The sequence below is a fragment of the Ranitomeya imitator genome, chromosome 3, assembly GCF_032444005.1.
Source record: "Ranitomeya imitator isolate aRanImi1 chromosome 3, aRanImi1.pri, whole genome shotgun sequence".
In the NCBI taxonomy this organism is placed as follows: domain Eukaryota; kingdom Metazoa; phylum Chordata; class Amphibia; order Anura; family Dendrobatidae; genus Ranitomeya; species Ranitomeya imitator.
This window is the reverse complement of record NC_091284.1, coordinates 317,543,366-317,570,441: the sequence shown is the minus strand read 5'-3', so window position 1 is coordinate 317,570,441 and position 27,076 is coordinate 317,543,366. Positions and strand designations below refer to the sequence as shown.

General features: G+C 44.9%; 1 protein-coding gene across 2 annotated transcripts in view; it reads left to right on the top strand.

The window, feature by feature from the left end:
* Positions 1 to 27,076, top strand: part of SMIM29 (small integral membrane protein 29) — a 96,078-nt gene that overhangs the window by 15,742 nt on the left and 53,260 nt on the right. For both annotated transcript variants that reach the window (XM_069756616.1, XM_069756615.1), the window contains exon 3: positions 22,368 to 22,393. In XM_069756616.1, coding sequence (XP_069612717.1) covers positions 22,368 to 22,393 — 26 coding nt within the window. The remainder of the gene's footprint in view (positions 1 to 22,367; positions 22,394 to 27,076) is intronic.

The window sequence follows — 27,076 nt, the reverse complement described above, 5'->3', positions numbered from 1 at the left end:
CAGGCAGCGCCTGTGCGTCGGAGCTCGGGGTCTGGAGGCGCCTTCCGCGGATCCTCCGGGCTCTGCGTCCGAGCGGGCGTTGGTGCAGCACGGTTGGATGGCCGGGTTCCTTCCGTGGCTGCCACGCTGCCCTCCTCTCTCTGCCATGCGGCGGCCGCTTCCAGGTCTGACGTCACGAGTAAGGCACGCTGGGAATGGGCAAACACCAGAAATAGACTTGCTTGCCAACTCGCACAACAAAAAAAGTCAAAAGGTTCTGCTCCTTAAATCCAAGAGAACATCCAGGGTATCAGTGGGTCATCTACTGCAAAAGGAAGTTCTCTCCGGCCTACGCGTAACCCTCCCCCCGATAGTGATGATTCCAGCTGTGATTCGCAAGATCAGAGAGGATCAAGCAAAAATAATCCTCATAGCTCCATTCTGGCCAAAGAGACCATGGTTCTCCCTTCTAAGGCAGATGTCTGTAACGGACCCATGGATTCTGCCAGAGGTTCTGGACCTGTTAACCCAGGGCCCAGTGACCCACTCTCAGGTGAAGGGCTTCCATCTGTCAGCCTGGAATTTGAGAGGGCGTTAACTAAGTCCCCAACGATTCTCGCCAGGTTTAATCTCTACCTTATTGAAAAGCAGAAAACCCATAACCTCTAGGATCTATGGTAGGACATGGGAAAAATGTCTTAACTTCCTGGGCGAACCATTGTGGGAGGTGGCTCCAGTGGGTCCTATCCTAGAATTTCTGCAAGCAGGATTACATCTTGGGTTAGCAACCAGCACCCTTAAAGTTCAGGTTTCAGCCTTGGGGGCTGTCACGATTCACACTGTGACCGTCACCCCCTACGTCACGGGTCGGGGTGACTTTAGGCCAACAGACGGCTATCACATGTGCAGGGGGGCTTATCTTAGTTATCCCTCCACTTCACAATGTGATGAAAAAACACACACAAGGCTATTGACCTCTTAGTTTACAGCAGGGGCTTATTCTAGGTATCCCACTGCTCTGCAATATACCACGAGCTGCAGGGATTTATGTATATCCCGCTTACAGTTCCACTTAACACTTGCAGCTCTCTGGCGCCGCCCTTACTGTTAGGTTAGGTACTGCACCCTGGGTAATTAGTCGCCAGACAGGCTGCCTGCTATGTACTGGCAATTGGGCACGCTGCAGCGACGCGATAAACTAATCCCACTCAGGCAGGAACAATAATTATCAACGCCGCAGTCGCTACATCACCCAAAAGTCTGCACACGGTATCGCTGCCACCAGCTTCGATGAAACGGGTCCGAAGCTAACCCAACACAACAGTAGCGTAATTCCCTTCAGGAGACTTTGGGTGCGGTTTAGAACAGGAGAACGAACTAGTATTAAATAATATACCCCATCAAAAGTTTCAGGCAGTGTTTTATCAAAATATTTTACAAATAATGTTACAAATGAGATAATTGCAAATATGTACAGGGTAATTATAAAAAAAAAAAAAAAAAAAGTTTCCATACGTCCCAGTTCATTGAACGTGCTCAGGGCTCTCCAGGAAAAAAGACAAGAAGACCTGCTGAGAGCCTGCCAGAGATTTAAAAACCTGCAGCCTGTGACATCACAGAAATACTGACTTATCCAGACCCTCCTCTCTCTACATTCTGAGTACTTCAACCTTATTTTTGTCTACTTTCTATAACTTCGCTACAAAACATGTCATAGTCATAACAAACCCAGCATTCATCTCGGATTAACGTGGGCATTCTAATGAGATCAAATATGTCCTATCTAGGATACATATTTACAGAGAAATCCCTACTTCTTTACCAGATGGAGTTAGAAGCCCGTGTTTAGAGGGATGGGTAGATCCACCGAGGGAGATTAAGAATATATATTTTCGTGTTCTTAACGTAAACGGTTTGCGTAATATCTTACAAAAACAAAACCAAGAACTTCCTTGGATTCTAGAGACTTAGAATCCAGTTCTAGCCGGTCACTTTCCACTGCAGGAATGTCGGTCGTAAATACCTTTGCTCTCTGAGCTAGAGGTAATAAACTCTTCTTCCCCCATCCCTTGGAAAGGAAAGCTCTTGGCTGAGTGCAAGGGAAGGGGGGGCTTTTTTAGCCTTCAGCCTGCTAACAAGAGAAACTACTTATATGATATTTCATACCATATCGTGACAGGGGCCCTATATAACTGTAATCTTGCCTCAAACAGAAGGGTTTCACGATTCATAAAAATCTTGTAGTAGATCTCGTCCGGTTGTTATCCCAAAAATCCCTCCTTGGGATCTAAATTTAGTCTTAGAAGCCCTAACTAAAGACCCTTTTGAGCCCTTACAGGAGTTCAGTGATTTACAGGCCATGTCAATATGCCCTCCTTATACTCAGGTTTTTGATGACCGGATCGTTCTAAGACCAGACCCAGCATATCTCCCTAAGGTGGTTCAAAAGTTCCATAGGAGTCAAGAGATTACTTTACCATCATTCTGTAGTAATCCTAGAAATCCAGGGGAACAAAAGTTCCACATGCTATATGTAAGAAGATCTATGTTACAATACAGATCTATTACTGGTCAGTGGAGAAAAGATCAAACCCTACTCGTAGCCTTTCAGGGTAGCAAAAGAGGGTGTGGGGTAGCTAAAAGTACTATTGCTAGATGGATCAGGGAGGCCATTAGTTTATCCGGCTCACTCCACCAGAGCCGTGGCTACCTCCTGGGCAGGTCTCCATCCTGCCCCATGATCCCGCACCGCAGGTCTCCATCCTGCCCCATGATCCCGCACCGCAGGTCTCCATCCTGCCCCATGATCCCGCACCGCAGGTCTCCATCCTGCCCCATGATCCCGCACCGCGTGTCTCCATCCTGCCCCATGATCCCGCACCGCGTGTCTCCATCCTGCCCCATGATCCCGCACCGCGTGTCTCCATCCTGCCCCATGATCCCGCACCGCGTGTCTCCATCCTGCCCCATGATCCCGCACCGCGTGTCTCCATCCTGCCCCATGATCCCGCACCACGTGTCTCCATCCTGCCCCATGATCCCGCACCACGTGTCTCCATCCTGCCCCATGATCCCGCACCACGTGTCTCCATCCTGCCCCATGATCCCGCACCACGTGTCTCCATCCTGCCCCATGATCCCGCACCACGTGTCTCCATCCTGCCCCATGATCCCGCACCACGTGTCTCCATCCTGCCCCATGATCCCGCACCACGTGTCTCCATCCTGCCCCATGATCCCGCACCACGTGTCTCCATCCTGCCCCATGATCCCGCACCACGTGTCTCCATCTTGCCCCATGATCCCGCACCACGTGTCTCCATCCTGCCCCATGATCCCGCACCACGTGTCTCCATCCTGCCCCATGATCCCGCACCACGTGTCTCCATCCTGCCCCATGATCCCGCACCACGTGTCTCCATCCTGCCCCATGATCCCGCACCACGTGTCTCCATCCTGCCCCATGATCCCGCACCACGTGTCTCCATCCTGCCCCATGATCCCGCACCACGTGTCTCCATCCTGCCCCATGATCCCGCACCACGTGTCTCCATCCTGCCCCATGATCCCGCACCACGTGTCTCCATCCTGCCCCATGATCCCGCACCACGTGTCTCCATCCTGCCCCATGATCCCGCACCACGTGTCTCCATCCTGCCCCATGATCCCGCACCACGTGTCTCCATCCTGCCCCATGATCCCGCACCACGTGTCTCCATCCTGCCCCATGATCCCGCACCACGTGTCTCCATCCTGCCCCATGATCCCGCACCACGTGTCTATTCTTGCCCCGTGTCTCCCATCCTGCCCCCCTTGCCGCTTCCATTAAAAATATAAGAAAACCTTTCTTTTTACCTTGCTGCACTCCTGCGGCGAAGTTCCATCCTCGCAGTTCCAGCGCGCACTCGCCGGCGAATTGCGACGTGCGCGCTGATGTCACCTGCCAGCCTCCGATTGGCTGGTGGCTTTTAACTATTGCCATGCGGGCCTGAGGAGCAGTGTATTGATGATTACCCTCCCTCCTGCAGAGACACATAAGGCTGCTGTTACCCATCCGCCCCCTGACAGGACACAGCAGCTCTGTTCAGAAGACTGAACTTTTCAGAGCTGTTTGGAGAGTAAATGCCACCAGTGGGAATCTTGAGGGGGCTGCTATGTCCTGTCAGGGAGGCACATTAGGCTCAGCAGCCTTATGCTTCTCTGCAAGAGGTGAGGGTGTCACTTGCACAGTCCGCGGTGTGGTCTTATCAGGATCTAGAGCTGATTCAGATGGGGTCAGGACATAACGGCGTCCTCGGTGACTAAGCACACATCACTCCAGGACGCCAGCCACCAGCACAGGCTCATGCACTCACTCGGCGGGGGCTGCGCTGCTGCTCGGTGATGACTGGCTGGGGAGAATACTGCAGGAGCGTGGGCTCAGCAGTGATTGGATGATGGAAAGTTCTGCTGTCCTGTGGCTCAGTACTGGCTGCCTCTCTCAGCTGTCTGTCACACTGAGGCTCCTCCTGCTCCTTCCACACACCATTCCAGATTATGAAAACTGATGCTGGGCCCCTCCAGCTCATGGGCCCCCTACACCAGTAAGGGTAATAATGCCCTGATGGCGGCCCTGCCTATGCAGTAGCAGCTATCGGTGTGTGTGTATAGAGATCCGATGGCTGCTATTGCGCAGACAAAAGGGATTAAGTGCACAGTAACCATGTGATTATGCTGCAGTGCAGGTGCTAAGGCTTGCACCTGCCTACAGTAGCTTTTTTTTTTATTTTTTTTATTTTTTTATATAGTATGTGCTGGTATTGATTATGCAAACTAGGGGGCAGGTCAGTTAGGAATCAGTCCGAAGTCTGCATTATGAATACCTAATCGGAGCACCACATACCCCAACCCCGCCTTGGGGCACAAGAATCTAAGGGTACCGTCACACTATACGATTTACCTACGATCACGACCAGCGATATGACCTGGCCGTGATCGTAGGTAAATCGTAGTGTGGTCGCTGGGGAGCTGTCACATAGACAGCTCTCCAGCGACCAACGATGCCGAGGTCCCTGGGTAACCAGGGTAAACATCGGGTAACTAAGCGCAGGACCGCGCTTAGTAACCCGATGTTTACCCTGGTTACAAGCGTAAAACTAAAAAAAAACAAACAGCACATACTTACATTCTGGTGTCCGTCAGGTCCCTTGCAGTCTGCTTCCCGCACTGTGACTTCCGGCCGTAAAGTGAAAGTGAAAGCACGTCACCGCTGTGCTCTGCTTTCACTTTACGGCCGGCAGTCACAGTGCGGGAAGCAGACTGCAAGGGACCTGACGGACACCAGAATGTAAGTATGTGCTGTTTGTTTTTTTTTTAGTTTTACGCTTGTAACCAGGGTAAACATCGGGTTACTAAGCGCGGTCCTGCGCTTAGTTACCCGATGTTTACCCTGGTTACAAGCGAACGCATCGCTGGATCGCATCGCTAGATCGGTGTCACACACACCGATCTAGCGATGACAGCGGGAGATCCAGCGATGAAAGAAAGTTCCATACGATCTGCTACGACGTACGATTCTCAGCAGGATCCCTGATCGCTGCTGCGTGTCAGACACAGCGATATCGTAACGATATCGCTGGAACGTCACGAATCGTACCGTCGTAGCGATCGAAATGGCAGTGTGTGACGGTACCCTAACACAAAACTGAAAATAAAGATTAAGAAACAACCACAAGACGGATTTCATCAACCAAGGTGTCATTGTATTCAGTATAACGGCGCTGACCTGACACTGTCTGTAGGTTACTGAGCACAATCCTGACAAGTTTCCTTTAAAGCATTGCTGGTTGAGCAGTAAGGAACACGTGATGTGTGAGCCTGAACTAGCATGTTTACTATGAGTTTTAACCATACACAATGTCAGACTAGTGTTCTACATTATCGTGCATTGACCTTTCATTACCTGTCCTATATGGCTGTGATACAAACTGTCATATTGAATGATACGTGTTTGTGGTGATCTAATCTCCTATATGTCTTTTAAATGTCTGACATTTCATTGAGGGACTTTTTTTCTTCGCACCACCTCTTGTGCCGATTTTTAAGGAAAAGTATATAGAGCCTCATCCACCCCCAAACAGGGGTGGGGCGTTGTAAATGTAGCTGGTGTCAGCTGTCACCCACCTGCAGCGGCTATGATAAGTCTTGCAGACAGTCACGGTTGTTTAAGTCCTTAGATGGCACAGTGGCATCTAAATGGTTAACAAAGGTAGAACTGTTCAGGCGTGGCCGCTGGTGCCATTTTTGTTTGGGGGGGGGGGGGGAAATAAATATTTGCCTGAACCAAAAACTCCAGAAGGAAATCTTTTGGTTAATCAAAGAACCAGCCTCTTCAATACAGATGGAAGAGAAAATCATCATGATGGATTTACCCCAAAGGGGGTTGAGACAGAAACCTTTCTCTCAAAGAACCAGCGACCAGGATAAACAATGATTCTAGAATGGTAGGGGTGTAATCACATTGAGATGTCCAAAGTAATAAAACCCATCACCTCACGGGCAATGTACAGCTGAATATAATGATTTATTAATTCATGGTGACCAAACAATAAAAACTGATCCCCCAAGTACGGTAGTACTTGTATATAAAATATCGCTTTCATTAATCTTAAAAAACCAGAGTATTGCCTAAACATTGGCTACAAACAGTGGAAGGCAAATCTCTTTATACTCAAGCAAAAACATCCATTAATGTAGGGTATACATAGTTATATGAAAAAGTTTGGCACCCCTATTAATCTTAAGCTTAAAGTTTTATAAAAATTGTTTTTTGTTTTTTTTTTGCAACAGCTATTTCAGTTTCATATATCTAATAACTGGTGGACACAGTAATGTTTTTGCCTTGAAATGAGGTTTATTGTACTAACAAATTCTGCATTCAAACAACATTTGACAGGTGCATAAGTATGGGCACCCCACCAGAAAAGTGACATTAATATTTAGTAGATCCTCCTTTTGCAAAAATAACAGCCTCTAGTCACTCTTCCTGTAGCTTTTAATGAGTTCCTGGATGAAGGTATTTTTGACCATTCCTCTTTACAAAACAATTCCAGATCAGTTAAGTTTGATGGTCGCCGAGCATGGACAGCCCTCTTCAAATGATCCAACAGATGTTCAATGATATTCAGGTCTGGGGACTGGGATGGCCATTCCAGAACAGTGTAAGTGTTCCTCTGCATGAATGCCTGAGTAGATTTGGAGCGATGTTTTGGATCATTGTCTTGCTGAAAGATCCATCCCCTGCATAACTTCAACTTTGTCACTGATTCATGAACTTTATTGTCAAGAATCTGCTGATACTGAGAGGAATCCATGTGTCCCTCAACTTTAACAAGATTCCCGGTGCCGGCATTGGCCATACAGCCACAAAGCATGATGGAACCTCCACCAAATTTTACTGTGGGTAGCAAGTGTTTTCTTGGAATGCTGTGTTTTTTGGCCGCCATGCATAACGCCTTTTTGTATGACCAAACAACTCAATATTGGTTTCATCAGTCCACAGGACCTTCTTCCAAAAAGAATTTGGCTTCTCCAAATGTGCTTTTGCATACGTTATCCGACTCTGTTTGTGGCGTGCTTGCAGAAACTGCTTCTTTCGCATCACTCTTCCATGCAGCTTCTCCTTGTGCAAAGTGCGTTTGTATAGTTGACCGATGCACAGTGACACCATCTGCAGCAAGTTGATGCTGCAGCTCTCCGGAGGTGGTCTGAGGATTGTCCTTGACTGATCTCACCATTCTTCTTCCCTGCCTTTCTGGTGTTTTTCTTGGCCTGCCACTAATGGCCTTAACAAAGAACTGTACCTGTGTTCTTCCATTTCCTTACTATGTTCCTCACAGTGGAAATTGACAGGTTAAATCTCTAAGACAGCTTTTTGTATCCTTCCCCTGAACAACTATGTTGAATAATCTTTGTTTTCAGATCATTAGACAGTTTTTTTGAGGAGCCCATGATGCCACTCTTCAGAGGAGATTCAAACAGGAGAACAACTTGCAAGTGGCCACTTTAAGTAGCTTTTCTCATGATTGCATACACCTGGCTATGAAGTTCAAAGCTCAATGAGGTTAGAAAACCAAAAAAAGTGCTTTAGTAAGTCAGTAAAAAGTAGGTAGGAGTATTTAAAACAAGAAAATAAGGGTGCCCATACTTATCCACCTGTCAAAAAAAAAAAAATATATATATATATATATACAGTGGGGCAAAAAAGTATAACAAGTTTAAACAGGTGCCATTACTACAGGTAACCAAATACTTACATACATACATACATACTTTGTATATAGCAATCATAGTTTTTAAGATGAGTCCAAATTAGTCTAGTTTTCATTCACCAACAGAATATCCATCTGCAGAGATTCGCGTATTTTGTGTGATGTTGCCAATTCTTATAAGATGACTCATCCCAAATGAATATATTGAAAGCTGGTTTCTCCTCGAACACGCTTAAGAACAGACATCATGCGTAAGAATAGGGCCCCGATATGTGGACTAAAGCAGAAGAAAAAAATAGTTGAAACTGACAATAAAACATATTGACATAAAAACAACGAAAATTTAAAAGAAAAAAAAATGGACATATAATCCCCTACCATGCTACTTCCATGAAAATATGAAATGTATTTATTATAAGAAGGCACCAAACCCAAAGCTTTCATTTAATCCTTGTGGGGCCATGGTTCCGAATTTAAATATCCACTGACCCTTTTTTTTTTTTTTTGGCCAGTCTTTTCCCAATGTCACCTCCCCTGGACCCAAATCTAGCATGTCAATCTTTTATGGAAAGCAATCTAGAGTTGCACTGATGGAACTTCTTAAAATGTCTTGGTAGGGTTTTGAAGGTGGTGTAATCAGTGACTGCTTTGGCTTTATCTATATCAAGACCATGTTCACGTACCCTGATTTTGAGTTCCCTACTTGTCATCCCGATGTACCGTATTTGACAGCGTATAAGACGACTTCTTAACCCCTTGAAATCATCTCAAAAGTCGGAGGTCGTCTTTTACGCTGGGTATGGCATGTGCAGGGAGCGGTCCTGGATGGCTCCCAGGGTCTGGAGGAGAGGAGACTCTCCTTCAGGCCCTGGGATCCATATTCATGTAAAAAAAAAAATATATATATGGATATACTTGCCCTCCGATGGCCCCCGGCTCTCAGCGGTGCAAGCGGCGGCCTCCGTTCCCAAGGATGCATTGCGTGAAGGCTGGAAATGACGTGACCGCGACGTAATCTCCGGCCCACCGCACAATGCATCATTAGGAACGGAGGCCACCGCTGAGAGCCGGGGGCAGTCGGAGGGTAAGTATATCCATATTTTTTTTTTTTTTTTTTTACATGAATATGGATCCCAGGGCCAGAAGGAGAGTCTCCTCTCCTCCAGACCCTGGGAACCATCTGGACCACACACGCCGTATAAGACGACTGGGCGTATAAGATGACCACCATCTTATATGGCGAGTATATAACCAAACTCCATATTTTATATGGAAAAGTTGGGGATCATCTTATACGCCCAGTCGTCTTATACACTAGAAAATACGGTAGATCTTTTTGTATGGGCACTCCGCATAGTAAATTACCCCCTTAGTGGAGCATGTAATGTGGGCCCTAATATCGAAATTCCTAGTGTTAGAATTACTGAAGGTGTGCCCCCTCTTCATATTGGCACACCCCTTACACCTACCACAGGGAAAGAATCCTTGGCTTGTTTGTGTGGGTTTTTTTTTTTTTTTTTATTCCTCACTGTGCTCCTCACTGTCCTCTTTGGATCATATGAACTGTGTGTGAGGATATCACTTAGGTTTGGTGCTCTTTTTGCTACAAATGACGGGTATTTGGGTAGGATTTTTTTTTTTAAAGAATAGGATCTGTTCGAAAGATCATCCAATGTTTTTGTATGATGTTTTTTTAAATCATACCACCTATTGTTATAAATCTTACCTGGTTGTCTCCCTCTTTAACAGCAGGGGTTCCTTTTTTTTTTTTTTTTTTTTCCTTTTTTTTTTTTAATGCAATAACTGTTCTCTAGGTGTGTTCTTGGCTCTCATATATCCCCTCTGTATTGGCTTTCATATATCCCCTCTGTATAGCCCTTGGATTGTAGCCTTGGTCCTGAAATCATTTTCTCAGGAGTCTAGATTGTTCTTCAAATTGATCTTCCTCAGAGCATATTCGCCTATTTCGTAGCTACTGTCCCATTGGTATGCCATCAATGGTATGGTTATGTAGTCCCTCGTCACAGGACTTATATCCTTTTTATGCAAATTTCTTGTTTTTAAGATTTATTAATAAAAGCGATCTTTTATATACAAGTACTACTTGGGGATCAGTTCTTGCAGAATGGTAGGGGGCCAGATCTCGGGATTCTTTCCCCAGTGGCAGATTATTTGTTGACATTAGATCCTGAGAAGGAGTTAGAATAGAGTTCTTCTCCTATCCACCACAGAGCGTGAAAGTAACTCTTGGGTAACTCCTTTCTTCCCAGGATCTACAAAACACCTTGATGTCCAGGCTCCAGGATTTGTTATTTTCTGGAGTAATTTCTCAAGTTCCACATTTAGAAAGAGGTAGAAGTAATTTTCAGCTATTCCTGGTAAGAAAACCAAGCGAAGTTTTCAGAATAATCCTAAACCTAGTGGTCTCTGAACCAATAAATCACCTACAGAAGGTTCAAGATGCGGTCCATAAAAACTACTGTCCCACTTATGGGGGAGAACTTCGTCATGGCAACCATCGACTTTAATAAGCATCTAGTATCCTAATCCCATCCAAACTACCTGAGGTTCTAAAGATTTGTGCTTACCCAAAGAAGGCACATATTATTCTTCCAGTTCAATATTCTGCTGTTTGGGATAGCGTCAGCATCTTGATTGTTTACAAAGATCATGGCAGAGGTAGTAGCATTCATCAGGAGGTGGAACATCTGCATTGTTCCTTATCTCGGCCATTTTCTTCCTGTGGCCCTTTCTGTGCCGATCCAATCCTCAGGAAATACATTCAGAGAACTAGTCAGATTCTGACATCCCTAGGGTGGATGGTGAACTCCTAAATTGGACTTGATTCCTTCCACCAAGAAAACCTTCCTTGGTATCCTGTTGAATTTTCGCAAGCGGAAATCCTTGTTAACCAAGAGAGAAACAAAATCGGAGGAAGTCCAAAATAGCTTTCCTGCGGAGCCTAAGGACATTAAGCTTTGCAATGTCTGTCCTGGGTTCTATGTCATGCATTTAGGCCCATACCAGTGTGTTGCAAGCCTACATGCTTTCAAGCTGGAAAGGATCCTCGACGTGCCTGAGCAATAAGAGCCCTGTGCCTGATCGAGTAACGTCCTCTGTCACCTGATGGCTCAGTCAAGGAATGCGGAGAAAGGAGCCTCCTGGATTCAGAATTCTGATCACTATAACAATGCATGTCAGCAAAAGAGGATGGGGAGTTATGTTCTCCCAAACTTCTTCTTTCCAGGGGATCTGGACACAAATCAGCTGCCGGTCCTCCAACTTCAGGGAGCTATAGGCAGTAGAGGAGGCCCTCAGGTCCGCAATGTCCATGCATTCATTACCTGTATTAATTGCACCTGTTTGAAGTCCTTAACTGTATAGAGGACACCTGTCCACACATTTACGCTCCAACCTCTACACCATGGCCAAGACCATTTGGTGATAGCTATTTAGCTGTCTAAGGACATCAGGGACAAAATTGTAGACCTGCACAAGGCTGGGATGGACCTATAGGACAATAAGCAATCAGTTTGGTGAGAAGGCAACAACTGTTAGCACAATTATTAGGAAATGGAAAAAAACACAAGGTGACTGTCAATCTTCATTGGTCTGTGGCTCCATGCAAGATCTCGCCTCATGGGGTAAGGATGATTCTGAGAAAGGTCAGCAATCTATTGTTTTGACTATTGTAACTCTACTAATCGGCCTCCCTCTTGCAAAACTCTCCCCGCTCCAATCTGTCCTGAATGCTGCAGCCAGGATCATATTCCTCACCAACCGTTACACCGATGCCTCTACCCTGTGCCAGTCATTACACTGGCTACCCATCCACTCCAGAATCCAGTACAAAACTACTACCCTCATCCACAAAGCACTCCATGGCTCAGCACCACCCTACATCTCTTCCCTGGTATCAGTCTACCACCCTACCCGTGCCCTCCGCTCCGCTAATGACCTCAGGTTAGCATCCTCAATAATCAGAACCTCCCACTCCCGTCTCCAAGACTTTACACGTGCTGCGCCGATTCTTTGGAATGCACTACCTAGGTTAATACGATTAATCCCCAATCCCCACAGTTTTAAGTGTGCCCTAAAAACTCATTTGTTCAGACTGGCCTACCGCCTCAATGCATTAACCTAACGATCCCTGTGTGGCCTATTTATAATATCGCATCATGTTCTCATACACTTTATGCAGTATTAGCCCTCTGTGTCTGTACTGCTACATACTTAGGCAGGTAACTGGTTCATGCAGCTTTACATGAACACCTGAGCCTTACACTATAGCTGGTCCGAATAACTAAAGCAATTGTTACCATCCACCTCTCGTGTCTCCCCTTTTCCCCATAGTTTGTAAGCTTGTGAGCAGGGCCCTCACTCCTCTTGGTATCTATTTTGAACTGTGATTTCTGTTATGCTGTAATGTCTATTGTCTGTGCAAGTTCCCTCTATAATTTGTAAAGCGCTGCGGAATATGTTGGCGCTATATAAATAAAAATTATTATTATTATTATTATAATCTGCCCCGGACTGCACTGGAGGATCTGGTCAATGACCCTCGAGAGGTGGGACCACAGTCTCAAACATTACTGTTAGTAACACGCTACACTGTCGTGGATTAAAATCCTGCAGGGCACGCAAGGTCCCCCTGCTTATGCCAGCACATGCCCAGGCCCGTTTGACGTTCGCCAATGACCATCTGGGTGATCCAGAGGATGCATAGGAGGTCATGTGGTCAGGTGAAAGCAAAACTTTTAACATCACCTCTACTTGCCGTGATTGGAGGAAGAGGGATCAGGACAACCCCAAGAACACCGTTCCAACCATGAAGCATGATGGAGGAAATGTCTGCAGTGTGTGCAAACTTGATCAAGAACTACAGGAAAGGTTTGACCTACCAGGTCTAAATTTTTTTTTTTTTCTTTTACAACTTGCCCGCCTTTTATGCATTCACTCCCCTGATGGAGCCTTGCTACTGAGGCTGAAATGTGTGGGGAGGAACAAAGTGGTACACTTTAGTTTAGGTCTATACTTTAGCATGGCAGTATTCATTACATGGGGCACAACAAGGGACTATATTTGAACTCCAGTTATCCCCTGACCTCAAGCTTCTGCTTCCTGCGCGATGCATCCTTTCCATTTCTTTCCTGCACTGGTTGTATTTGGGCACTTATAATTCTGGACCATGGACAAAATACTGTTCGTATTTTGTTTGTGTTGGTGTGAGCATAGCTTTTTTTTTTTTTTTTAAATCATATGATTAAAAGATATGTTATTAGTGATACTGAAAAAGCAGTTTTGTTTGAATCTGAATAAAAAGCAATTTAAAAAAACAATAAAACCCAGAAGCTATGCACTATATATCATTCTGGATTGACTGCGACTTCTGAGCTTCCTCCACCTGCCTAGTATTCCTGACAGCACGAATGCGCTCGTCAGTATCCTTTGATTCAGAGAGATATTGTTCTATCGTGCCCTCTTCTTCCTGATATGATCCTAGGGATTGTAGCTCTTACTCTGAGCTCAACTCCACTTCCTATTTTAGTCTTTTAGCCCATGGACCTGGTTGGGGAGTCTGTGCAGGAGCGAGACTAGAGAGGCCTGAACCACATCTCAATTCGTGGACTTCATCTCTGATAGGAATGTTGGCAGTTCATCCCTAACAATCTTAGTGGTGCAGCCTTCACATAACTGTTTTCCCTAGGCCTCGGGGGTAGGAATTGATGTAGCGGGAGTTCCCTTGTCCACAGTGTTTCGCACTGACGAGGGCCAACAGCCCGAAACACCGTGTCTGCGAATTGATATTGATTTGGCTTGTATCGTAAGTCATATTGCAAGACTAGATAGAGTTGATTGTGACTTAGAGCTGGTATGTCACTCTCCATAAGCGGTAACCTTACCCCTTAGACATCACCCCAAAGTATCATTTTATTCACTAGAACAGTGCCAACCTACTATGTATGTAGTTTACTGAGCAAAATCCTGATGACAGGTGTTATTAACCCTGCTGTTTTGTTCGCATTTGCTATACGCTTGTACTTTTCCCGGGTCAATATGACCCGACCTATTAATTCTTGATTTTTAGCTACTCTAAGTGTTTTATTTAAATACTTTTTTCATTATTATACTGTATGTGAACATGGTTGATCATAAACAAATGAAAAATGTAAACTTAATTTATTTTTTTTTATAAAAAGGTTACACAGGCTTTTTACAATCTTTGATTGTTGGCATTCTGCACACAAATAACAAAGAAGCGTTACATTACTATTCCTAAAACATGAAATTTAACTTTTTGAAAACAACAATATTTATAAATCAACAAATGAAAAATCATAAAAACTTCAACCTTTTTAGAAATAAAAAAGAAAAAACGAACATGTTCATGCGTTTTTACACTGAACACAATAATAAGACACATGTCTTTTACACAAATATTTTGAACATCCAGCACATGTCAGATTAGTCTTATTGTCACAGGAAGATGGACAGAAGCTACATCTCTTCCATTTTTTCCTGGTAGCTGTGCTGGTGGAGGCCGTGGATGTGAAGTCTCTTTCTTGAGCATGCTGGACACTTTTTGCAATGGCTGTTGCTCCTTCACTTCTGGGGGTCAATTTTCTGCTCTCCATGTATGGCCTAACCAGGGATTTGCCCAATTCCTCAAGAAATAATCTTCTTTTATGCAGCTTATTCCGGTTCCAATCGGGGCCGATTTCTCTCCATAAGACAAATGCATTGTATGCAGAAATGTCCAGTATGTTATAAAATAAAATCATAAATACTTGATTACTGATAACAGTGAAACCTCAGCCTTTGAATGATAGACAACCAGTCTCCTCTCAAAAACAGCAAATGGATAATACTAGATAATTACTTGTTTACTGATAACAGTGAAACCACTTAAATCATAAAGTAGACCTCAGAAAAATTATAAAACCACTATTTATTATTAAAGTCAAGGCGACGAACCCAACCCATAGTGACCAATAAACAAAAACAAACCAAAAACATGTGCTATAAAAACACCATTGAACTAATGGGGATGGCTATATCACCCTAGTCAGGTAAGCTAGATGCTTTCCTACCTGGCTGCGGAGGTAGACACCCTAGGGGGAACGTACTGGCGCCCCCGCTCCACAATGACTGTCCCTAGGGGCCCTAGTGTACCCTATACCAACTAATGACCACCTCTACCCAGCATCTAAAGGATCCTCTAGTACTATACAGAGATCTACTATGCTAGGGAAAGCCTATACCCCCAAAACGAACAAGGAAGATAATAGACACCTATGGTGGTAGGTGAAAATGCATATATCAGAACAACAGATAGTACTCCGGTACTGAGTGGACAATAGCGGGTAGCTAAAAGAGATAGGATATATTGCTACCAGACCGAACTACCTGATTCACATCGACTGGAGCAACCTCACTAAGCACCCCTGATACGCCACCAGTTTCTATATCATTCTCAGAACATTACTATATATATAGGCTATCAGTACTCATCTGTCGGCATATCCGCACCACCGCCATCTATAATGAATGCCTCTACGCGTTTCGCCTGCCACGGCTCTTCAGGAGGCCAGATACAGTGATAGGTAGTGTCACTTATGATGATGGATAGCTGAAGCGCCCAGTCTCACCTGAGCTACTTATATGGCTGCCGCCAGCCATGCTCACTCGCGGTGCCATCTGACCACTTCCTGTGGCGTGCCCCCAGTTGGACTGCGCATGTCCAAACCGATCTGCGCACAGAGGACACAAACTACCGCCTGTTGCGCAGGTGTCCCTGCATGTATCTTAGGCGGGGGAACGAGACCTACCACTGCGCATGTCAATGCCAAGTCGCGTAGTACCGCTGATCAACTGCATACACATAGCGGAAGCCCCGCCTATCGGATTAGTCAGCCCGCATCAGCCGCACTAAAAACGGTATATGTCTGAAGCAAGAGGTTTAGAAAACAGTACTGCGCATGTCAGAATCACATCGCACAGTATATTGCCGCTGACCCTCTGAATGAATACAGCGGAGACACCGCCTCCCAGATTTATAAAGCAGCATAAACCGCACAGGGACATATCTTTTTTAATAAAAGCATGCTCCTCTACTCCTATGCAAATATAGTTGCACTATTAGAAGTACGCGGTCAAAGATTCCACTTTGATTGCATAATAGCCTCCGCTATACTTAAAAATTAATAGAATACATCACCGGGCACACCATCCCAAAATGTATAACAGAATAAGTATCCCCATCGTTTTTGGGGATGAAGAGAGGTGGTGGCATAAATTTATTTCCATCTGGTACAAATATATCGACGATGTTTTTATGGTATGGACTGGCACAAAGGAGGAGTTCACAATGTTTATGGGATGTTTGAACATCAATAAGGTGGGCCTGAAATTTACATCAGAGATCAGTGAGATAGAGTTGGCGTTTCTGGATCTGACAATTGTAAAAGATGAGTGTGGGCAAGTAGCCACTAGCATCTATAGAAAGCCGACAAGCACCAACAGTCTGCTACATTGGGATAGCCACCATCAGGTCTCCCTTAAGAGGAGGATACCTAAGGGGCAATTCCTCAGACTCAGGAGGAATTGTTCCAGGGAGGATACATTTAGGAGTCAATCTGGTGATATGTTCAATAGGTTTAGAGAGAAAGGGTACCCGAGACCTGTCGTGAGCAGGGCCTATGACCTTGCAAGGAGGACCGATAGACAAGGGCTATTGCAGAAACACAGGAGGACGGAGGTCGAGGATACTGTAAGGGTCATCGGCACTTTTGACACACAGCATCATGAGGTCAGAAGGGCCTTTACTAGACACTGGGATATCCTTAAACTAGATCCAGATTTGACTGATGTGGTGGGTGAACGCCCTAATATCACATTCAGAAAGGGCCGCTCCATTAAAGATCTGCTGTTACATAGCCAGTACCAGCGACCAAAATCCACTGGGACTTGGCTGGATAGGAGGCCTTGTGGCTTCTTTAGGTGCGGAAATTGCAGTCTGTGTCAGTGGATGAGACCGTGTAAACAGGTTCAGAGCTCCACTACAGGTAGAACTTTCTACCAACGCGATTTTTCAAACTGTAAAACCAATGGTGTGGTGTATGTGGCATCCTGCTCCTGCCCAAAGGATTATGTTGGAAAAACTAAGAGAGAGTTCAGGAGAAGAGTGGGGGAACATATGGGCGATATTCGCCATAAGAGGGATACCCCACTGGCGAAACACATGCACACTCACCATAGTGAAGATCCAACAGGGGTGAGATTCACCATCCTGGAGGTGGTGAAATTGAACCCGAGAGGAGCTAATCTGGATAGATTGATTTTGAGACGTGAATGTGAATGGATTTTTAGGATGGAGTCCCTTGAACCAAAGGGAATTAATGAACAAATATCATACACATGCTTTTTGTAATTATTCACTTATAATGTTATACTCTCAGGGTATGTATTCCTATACTGCCTGTTAGGTTCGGCTTTATGAGATCTATGGCCTAACCATTGTTTTCGATGGGATCCTCATCTTTGAGGATTCACATGGATTTCCATGACGTATCTAATATGCATTTGCATTCTTAGGGGTTTATCCTTTATTTTATCTACGTCTCACCGTCTACTATCCGCTATTGCCGCAGTATGCTTATATATCCTCTCTAGGTGCCCTGAGCTTGTTGGCCCATTATGTGTAACCTTTTATCCTGGAAAATAGACATTTTGAAATATGTATATCATGCCGGGTGCCCAATATATTCTTGAGTACTAGGCTCAGGATTCAATGGGTGGGCTCTCTGTGGCTTTTGACCTATTACATACTTGATGTCGGCCCTTTTTGAATACACCTGCAATTATGCTGTGCTCTGTGATTTATAAATCTCGAGAGATAATGACAGCCGATGGATCTATACAACCATGGTGTAAATCATACTATGTATGTCTAAATAGGGATGAAAGTAAGAGTGACAATTTTTGTGTAATCTCTCATCCTAAAAAATAGACAACCCGCAAGATGTGTATTATACCCTATGCCCAAGATGTACATCAGGATTATGCTCTGTAATAGGTGGGCATCATGTGGCGGTGACATATTGCGGGTGTGATACTTATTCTGTTATACATTTTGGGATGGTGTGCCCGGTGATATATTCTATTAATTTTTAAGTATAGCGGAGGTTATTATGCAATCAAAGTGGAATCTTTGACCGCGTACTTCTAATAGTGCAACTATATTTGCATAGGAGTAGAGGAGCATGCTTTTATTAAAAAAGATATGTCCCTGTGCGGTTTATGCTGCTTTATAAATCTGGGAGGCGGTGTCTCCGCTGTATTCATTCAGAGGGTCAGGGGCAATATGCTGTGCGATGTGATTCTGACATGCGCAGTACTGTTTTCTAAACCTCTTGCTTCAGACATATACCGTTTTTAGTGCGGCTGATGCGGGCTGACTAATCCGATAGGCGGGGCTTCCGCTATGTGTATGCAGTTGATCAGCGGTACTACGCGACTTGGCATTGACATGCGCAGTGGTAGGTCTCGTTCCCCCGCCTAAGATACATGCAGGGACACCTGCGCAGCAGGCGGTAGTTTGTGTCCTCTGTGCGCAGATCGGTTTGGACATGCGCAGTCCAACTGGGGGCACGCCACAGGAAGTGGTCAGATGGCACCGCGAGTGAGCATGGCTGGTGGCAGCTATATAAGTAGCTCAGGTGAGACTGGGCGCTTCAGCTATCCATCATCATAAGTGACACTACCTATCACTGTATCTGGCCGCCTGATGAGCCGTGGCAGGCGAAACGCGTAGAGGCGTTCATTATAGATGGCGGTGGTGCGGATATGCCGACAGATGAGTACTGATAGCCTATATATATAGTAATGTTCTGAGAATGATATAGAAACTGGTGGCGTATCAGGGGTGCTTAGTGAGGTTGCTCCAGTCAATGTGAATCGGGTAGTTCGGTCTGGTAGCAATATATCCTATCTCTTTTAGCTACCCGCTATTGTCCACTCAGTATCGGAGTACTATCTGTTGTTCTGATATATGCATTTTCACCTACCGCCATAGGTGTCTATTATCTTCCTTGTTCGTTTTGGGGGTATAGGCTTTCCCTAGCATAGTAGATCTCTGTATAGTACTAGAGGATCCTTTAGATGCTGGGTAGAGGTGGTCATTAGTTGGTATAGGGTACACTAGGGCCCCTAGGGACAGTCATTGTGGAGCGGGGGCACCAGTACGTTCCCCCTAGGGTGTCTACCTCCGCAGCCAGGTAGGAAAGCATCTAGCTTACCTGACTAGGGTGATATAGCCATCCCCATTAGTTCAATGGTGTTTTTATAGCACATGTTGTTTTTGGTTTGTTTTTGTTTATTGGTCACTATGGGTTGGGTTCGTCGCCTTGATTTTAATAATAAATAGTGGTTTTATAATTTTTCTGAGGTCTACTTTATGATTTAAGCCGTATGTACCTCGTGCCTATATAATTTTTGAGAGTACTGATAACAGTGAAACCACCACCATTTTGAGATGAAGTACACATAAAAAAACATAACTTTTGCAGTCAGAAATAATCAGAGACCTGTAGAACAGTATAAAATGCTATCGGGTCATATTGACCTGAACAGTGCAAGTGTAACAATCGGCGTGTAGCAAAAAGTAAACAAAAACAAAAAAAATATATAGAGCTCCACAAATGAGAAGTCAAGATACCACTAGTTTCAAATCCTCATATAAAAAAATCTACAGGGTCTCAAAAATCATTTTGCGTCCTATTGACTCGAACAGTACAGCAGGGTTAAATGAATTGTTCTCTTTTTAACTGTATTTCTCCCGCGGAGATGGTGTACCTATGTTTATTTACACACATTGCTGTACTCAGTCTCCGCCAGTCTTCTCAGTGTCTGGCGTTGGCTGCTGATCTCACTTTGACAGTGCATCAGCCAATTGGTGAGCTCTATGGGAAGTGTGCCAGGGGAGAAACTTGATGAACGGGAACAACCCCTCTAGGTGTATTTACACTGACAGAATCTGAAGGATTATTGAACATTAATGATTCATCGGAGATCATTTGTCCTGCAAAAGGGCTGAGTGGAAATTCAAACCCTATATGGGTATAACTAGGTGTTTCCAGCCAGCTAACGCTTGGCACGCTCATTACTATTGTGGCACCCCTAGGGGTATTTGCCACAAAAATAGTTACTGACACTAAATACAAATATTAAGATAGCAAAACTGCACTACCACTTCCGGCCAGAAGGGGGAGCTCCAGAGACTCCCCTTGATCCATTCTGGTCTGAGAGAAGACCTGGCAGTTGGGCTAAGGAGCTGAAAGTGAGAGGTCATACAGTTGAATCTCTAACAGCCCTGTGACAGTTTCCAGGCCAAAATCACCGGCCTGAGGAGAAGAGGGACAGAGAAAAAGGACATTGTGAGAACCGGGTAGCATTAATCACTACCCAGAACAGGCGCAAAGACGGATACCGGATCCGTGGCTATATTCATTATATATAATACAGCAACCGGAAAAATGTGAGGTGATATCAGCTTCACTAGGGCCGGACGCAGCAACAGACACAGAGTTCAGCGGTACTCCCGGAGGGGGTAAGCTGATAAAAGGACTCGGGTTGCCCGTCGAACCAGGACCCGGAGGGGACAGATTGGGCCGGCAGCCAGTTCACATACAGCAGCAGGGCCACACAGAAATTGCGCACAATAAGAGGCGAAGACCCCGGCAGGGTCAAAGTAACTCAGAGTTCCCATACAGACTCCGGTGACAGGACTGGTTGTAAATCCTTTTATGTTAAAGTAAACTGGTTAAACGTTTCAGTGCCTCAGTCTTTCATTTGGACAATAGCCATCTATCCAGGATCGGGATCATCGCCGCTGGGAGAACCTGCTGCTGATCAAGTAAGTGCCTGTCCCCTCACGATACCCCTTACACTGTGCATTGCCTGAGGCCACAGCACCGGGTCAAGCCACCCGTGACATCCCCCTCAAGAGACAGACCCCATTGGTCCGGTGCTGGGTATCCCGGTCTCCTGGGCATCACACTATCTAATTAATGCTGCTGGTGATTTAAACTAAAGTAAATGGTGACAACATGCAATAGCGCTTATGCAGGTGGTAAATTAACGTGTGGTAATGTGTTGGAACAGAGCTTCGTTTGGTAATGTGGTGGGGGGCGGGATAATCTGTGGTGATGTGGTGGGGGGGTCAAGATTATGTGTGGTGGGGGCGGGATTATGAGTGGTATTGTGGTGGGGGGTGGGATCGTGTGGTGGGGGGGCGGTATGGGTGGTGATGTGGTGGGGGGCGGGATCGTGTGGTGGGAAGGCGGGATTGTGTGTGGCGGAGGGGGGCAGAGCTGCTGTGCAGGGGGTGGGATTAGCGAGTAATCACAATGCTATATATTGTATGTATATGTAATACTGTGCCGCCTGTTTAGTAAATTAATATTAAAGAATTGGGACTAAGTGTTTTTTTTTTTTTTCGTTTTTTTGATTGATATATCACACTTTCAATCTTGTTGGGACACCATATTTTTGCTAGTGACCTAATATGGATATGTCTTTCATCGAAAGGTTGACTGTGTTCCAAGATAATAGTTTAGTAGCAGTTGGAGCATTGAAACGAGTACATAATCATGTCCTTTTGTTCAGTGTTATTGGAAATGCTAATGTTCATATAAAATGCTGAAGTTTCAATCAAACCTTTCTGATTTTAATAAGACAAATTTAGTCGTGACTTAACGACAAAGAATTTTCTTGTATAAACAAACCCTTAGTCTACCCCACATAACGTCATCAACATGTTGTCAATAATGTGTATTGCTGCTGCTATTGCATGTTTACCTGCTTAGGAGGAGCAAATTTTGCAATTAGACATTTGTTGGATGCTGTCAGTTCCATGTACTGTGCAGAATTATAGAGCTGCTGAATGGATAAATGGCAGTAAGCAAAAGCTGGTTGAATGGCTGCCGCCTTTTTTTTTGTAGGTGCCATGGGTGGTTGAGATTTATCTAGCCTTGTTTGTTATATTGTTTATACATCTTAATTCTGTATGAACATGTCTTAGAATGTGAATCTGCTTTAATGCTAATATGCTTGAACTATTTCTTCTTTCTCACTTAATAGATCATGTATGTAAAGAAGAGAAAAAGGTAAACACACAAAGTTATAGTATTCTTGTTTTCTTGTGATCCTGTTTGCTTTAAAAGATACCGTATATACTCGAGTATAAGCCGACCCGAGTATAAGCCAACCCCCCTAATTTTGCCACAAAAAACTGGGAAAACTTATTGACTCGAGTATAAGCCTAGGGTGGAAATGCAGCAGCTACCGGTGAATTTCAATAATAAAAATAGATCGTTATTTCCCCATAGCTGTGCCATATAGTGCTCTGCGCCGTTCATTATTGCCCTATAGCTCTGCCCCATATAGTGCTCTGCACCGTTCATTATTGCCCTATAGCTCTGCCCCATATAGTGCTCTGCACCGTTCATTATTGCCCTATAGCTGTGCCCCATATAGTGCTCTGCACCGTTCATTATTGCCCTATAGCTGTGCCCCATATAGTGCTCTGCACCGTTCATTATTGCCCTATAGCTGTGCCCCATATAGTGCTCTGCACCGTTCATTATTGCCCTATAGCTGTGCCCCATATAGTGCTCTGCACCGTTCATTATTGCCCTATAGCTGTGCCCCATATAGTGCTCTTGCACCGTTCATATTGCCCCATAGAAAGCTCTGCCATTGTTGCTGCTGCTGCAGTAAAAAAAACAAAAAAAAACACATACTCACCTCTCTTGCTTGCAGCTCCCGGCGTCTCGTTCCGGCGTCCGGTCCCGGCGTCTCTCTGCTCTGACTGATCAGGCAGAGGGCGCCGCGCACACTATATGCGTCATCGCGCCCTCTGACCTGAACAGTCAGAGCGCAGAGACGCCGGGAAGATGGAGCGGCGCCCGGCGGCTGGAACACGGACAGGTGAATATTCGATTCTTACCTGGTCCTAGCGTCCGGCTCCTTCTCCCGGACAGCTGTCTTCGGTGCCGCAGCTTCTTCCTCTTTCAGCGGTCACCGTTACCGCTGATTAGAGAAATGAATAGGCGGCTCCACCCCTATGGGAGGTGGAGCCGCCTATTCATTTCTCTAATGAGAGGTCACACGTGACCGCTGATAGAGGAAGAACGGCAGCAACAAAGACCGTGGGACGGCAGGGGGAGCGCCAGGATCGCTGGAAGCAGGTAAGTATGCCTCAGCGCCCTCACCCCCTCACCCGCCGACCCTGCCACCCACCTTGACTCGAGTATAAGCCGAGAGGGGCACTTTCAGCCCAAAAATGTGGGCTGAAAATCTCGGCTTATACTCGAGTATATACGGTAGTTGGCCACCAAGATACTCAACATTTTGAAATCTTTAGAGCAGGGACAAACTAAAAATATTTATTTGCCATATTTTAATGCTTTATTAATCAGTTAAAGAAAATACATACCATATCTTTCGGACTATAAGACGCACTTTTTTCCCAAATTTTTTTTTTGGGGCGGAAATGGGGGTACGTCTTAGTCGGAATGTACTGTACATGGCAGCAGAAGTCGCAAGATACTTCTGATGGTACAACACTGCAGGGCGATGATCTCGCGCTCATCCGGGTGTGGCAGGTTCTGTGGTGCGGGGGCTCAGCGACATTTTGTGAAAGCCTGGAGCCTCCACTCTTCCATTGCCTCGCTGCTGTGACCTCCATGAAAATGGCTGCTGGACAGAGGCAGCGCTTGCGCAGATTGAGATCTCGGGAGAGGAGATCTTGTTGCAGAGATCTCAATCTGCGCATGCCTCCGTCCAGCAGCCAGTTTCATGGAGGCCACAGCATTGAGGCAATAGAAGTGCGGGGCTCTGAGCTTTCACAAAATGTCGCTGGAGTCCCCACAATGCCAAACCTGCAGCACCAGCCTTGGTATGAGATTTCCAGGAGACCACCGTATCGCAGCAATGGATGTGCGAGGGCTTTCACAAAATGTCGGCGGAGCCCCTGCACCTCTGAACCTGCCGCACCAGTGTGGGTCATATCGCCGGACCACCAAACACCCCCTATGACTAGCACTGCAGATTCCCCCCCAGGGTAAGCTGAATTCAGGACTGTAAGATGGACCCCTATTTGACACATTAATTCCCCCACCCCCCCCCAATTTTCCTTCTAAAAATTTGGTGTGTGTCTTGTGTTCCGGTGCATCTTTATAGTCAGAAAAATACAGTAATTGTTAATGAAGCAACAGCAAATTGCCTGCCCACCCTCAGGAAGAAAAAGAGGGAGTAAGGTTCTGTGCACAACGTGTTTTTCAGGCAGAATTTACCTGAGGAAGCGCTGCAAAAAAAAAAAGCTTGTACACCGCAATATCATTTTCACATTGCTGTGCGTACGTTTAGATTTTCTTACTACTTTTTAACAGCTTTAGAGTTGGCAAACTGTGTGGCAACTAAAAGTAGCATGTTCCATCTTTAGGTGGCTTAATCTGAAGCTGCCCCCTGGCTATAGTTTGAAATTGCAGAAAGGGGACATTGACTGCCTAGCCTCAGCAGAAGAAAAGTGAAAACTGCAATAGGAGCTCCTTCAGGGAAAATGCAGCCTTGCTTAAGAAAACCTTGGTGGGTCTACTGGCGTTTTAGAAATGCTGTTTGCACTTCTCCTAAAGGGGTTTACCACTTCTTTCTTTTTTTTTTTTTTTTCCAATTTTAGAAATCTGGACACGCAAACATTCTATAATGTACAATAACAAAATAGCTCGTGCAGTCTACAGTGGAGTGCTATCACTACACCCAGAGAGGGGAGAGTATGTGTTTGTTTTTTTGTTTTTTTATGTGAAGGTTTGGAGTCAACTTTTCAAAAAAAAAATTAAAAAATGAAAAGCCCTTTATGAAGTTTTTTAAAGGGAAAATGTCACCTGAATTTGGCGGGACCGGTTTTCGGTCATATGGGTGGAGTTTTCAGGTGTTTGATTCACCCTTTCCTTACCCGCTGGCTGCATGCTGACCGCAATATTGGATTGACGTTCATTCTCTGTCCTCCATAGTACACGCCTGCGAAAGGCAAGATTGCCAGTAGAACCTCCTAGTTGGAGTCATAAAATAGATTTGTCGGCAGTGTAGGTAGGTAAACATCTTTCAGTTTATCCTACTAGTTGGAGTTATAAGGTGGACATGATGGGGGTAAGCCAAATAAACTTCTTAAGTTCAGTTAATCATCCTAGTCTGTAGTCATAAATGTTGACCAGCTCATTTTAAGTTGATAAACCTCAATGACCTATTTAATCCATCTAGTTGACATTGTAAAATGATCATGGTCACACTAAGCTGAATGAAACCAGAGTAGTCCGTTGATCCCAGTAATTGGAGTTATAAAATGGGCTGCTCGGCATTTAAGTAAATAAACATCTACAATCATTGCCAAAAGTGTTGGCACCCTTGAAATTGTCCCAGAAAATGAAGTATTTCTCCCAGAAATTTTAAGATCTCCACAGGTGTTCACTGGGATTGAAATCCAGGCTCATTGCTGGCCAATTTAGAACTATACAGTGTCTTGTTTGGGGTCACTGTCTTGCTGCAAGACTCATGACATAGGACTAAACCCTAGTTTTGATATTGGATACTACATTGCTACCCAAAATCCTTTAGTTATCTTCAGATTTCATGATGCCTTGCACAGTCAAGGCACCCATTGTCATGGGCAGCAAAACAACCCCAAAACCTGTTTGAACCTCCTTCATATTTGACTGTAGGAACGGTGTTCTTTTCTTTGTAGGCCTCATTCTATTTTCGGTAAACAGTGTGTTTTTTTTTTTTTTTTGGTAAAACACACCATTCTACTATCTTGGTCTCATCTGCCCACAAGACTTTCTCAGAAGGCTTTTGGCTTACTTGCATACATTTTGGCAAACTGCAGTCTAACTTATTTATATTTGTCAGCAGTGGGCTCCATTTAAATGTCGACGGATAGTTTGCGCTGACACTGATGCACCCTGAGCCAGCAGGACAGCTTGAATTTCTTTGGAACTTGATTGGTGCTACTTATCCATCATCTGGACTATACTGCGTTGCAACATTTCATCACTTTTCTCTGACATCCATATCCAGGGAGATTTAGATTCAGTGCCATGGGTTGTACACATAACTGTGTTGCACACTGTGGACAAAGGAACATCAAGATTTTTGGAGATGGACTTGTTCCCTTGAGATTGTGCCATGTTCGAATGGAAGACCTGAAGTTAGAATGTCACGTTGGGTAGCGAACGTCCTCTTTAGAGATTGAAATATATTTACTTTCTTTCAGTGCTGAGGGTTATGGATTATTCTCATGTAGGCTGATATCATACAGCTGCAACTGCTTATCAGTTCAGCTGCAACTGCTTATCATTTATTCCCTCCATGTATACTGACTTTTGGTATTAAGTACTTGCCAGTGAAAGATTTGTCTTCCTGTCCTAAAAGCGAAGTAGTTGGCGTTGAGTTGTAATAGTAGTGATCTATGGTTTGATGATTTTGCGTGAGTTTATCTCCTGGTCCCTACTACTATTTTTAGTTTATTCCTCCCTATATTTGGTGAGTCTTTTCCCCCGACCCCCCCCCCCCCCCCGATTACTGATTTTCTGTTATCCCGATTCCTTGGATCACTTAACTTCTGCCTCCATTAAAAAAATAAGTTTTGGTACCGGTTCCTGAACACTTCAGTTGTTAAACAAGTACAGAATATCTTACTAAATCCAGGAAGTTAACCAAGAATAAATATACAGTGGTGTGAGTTTTTGCTCCCTTCTTGATTTCCTATTTCCTTACATGTTTGTCACTCTTAC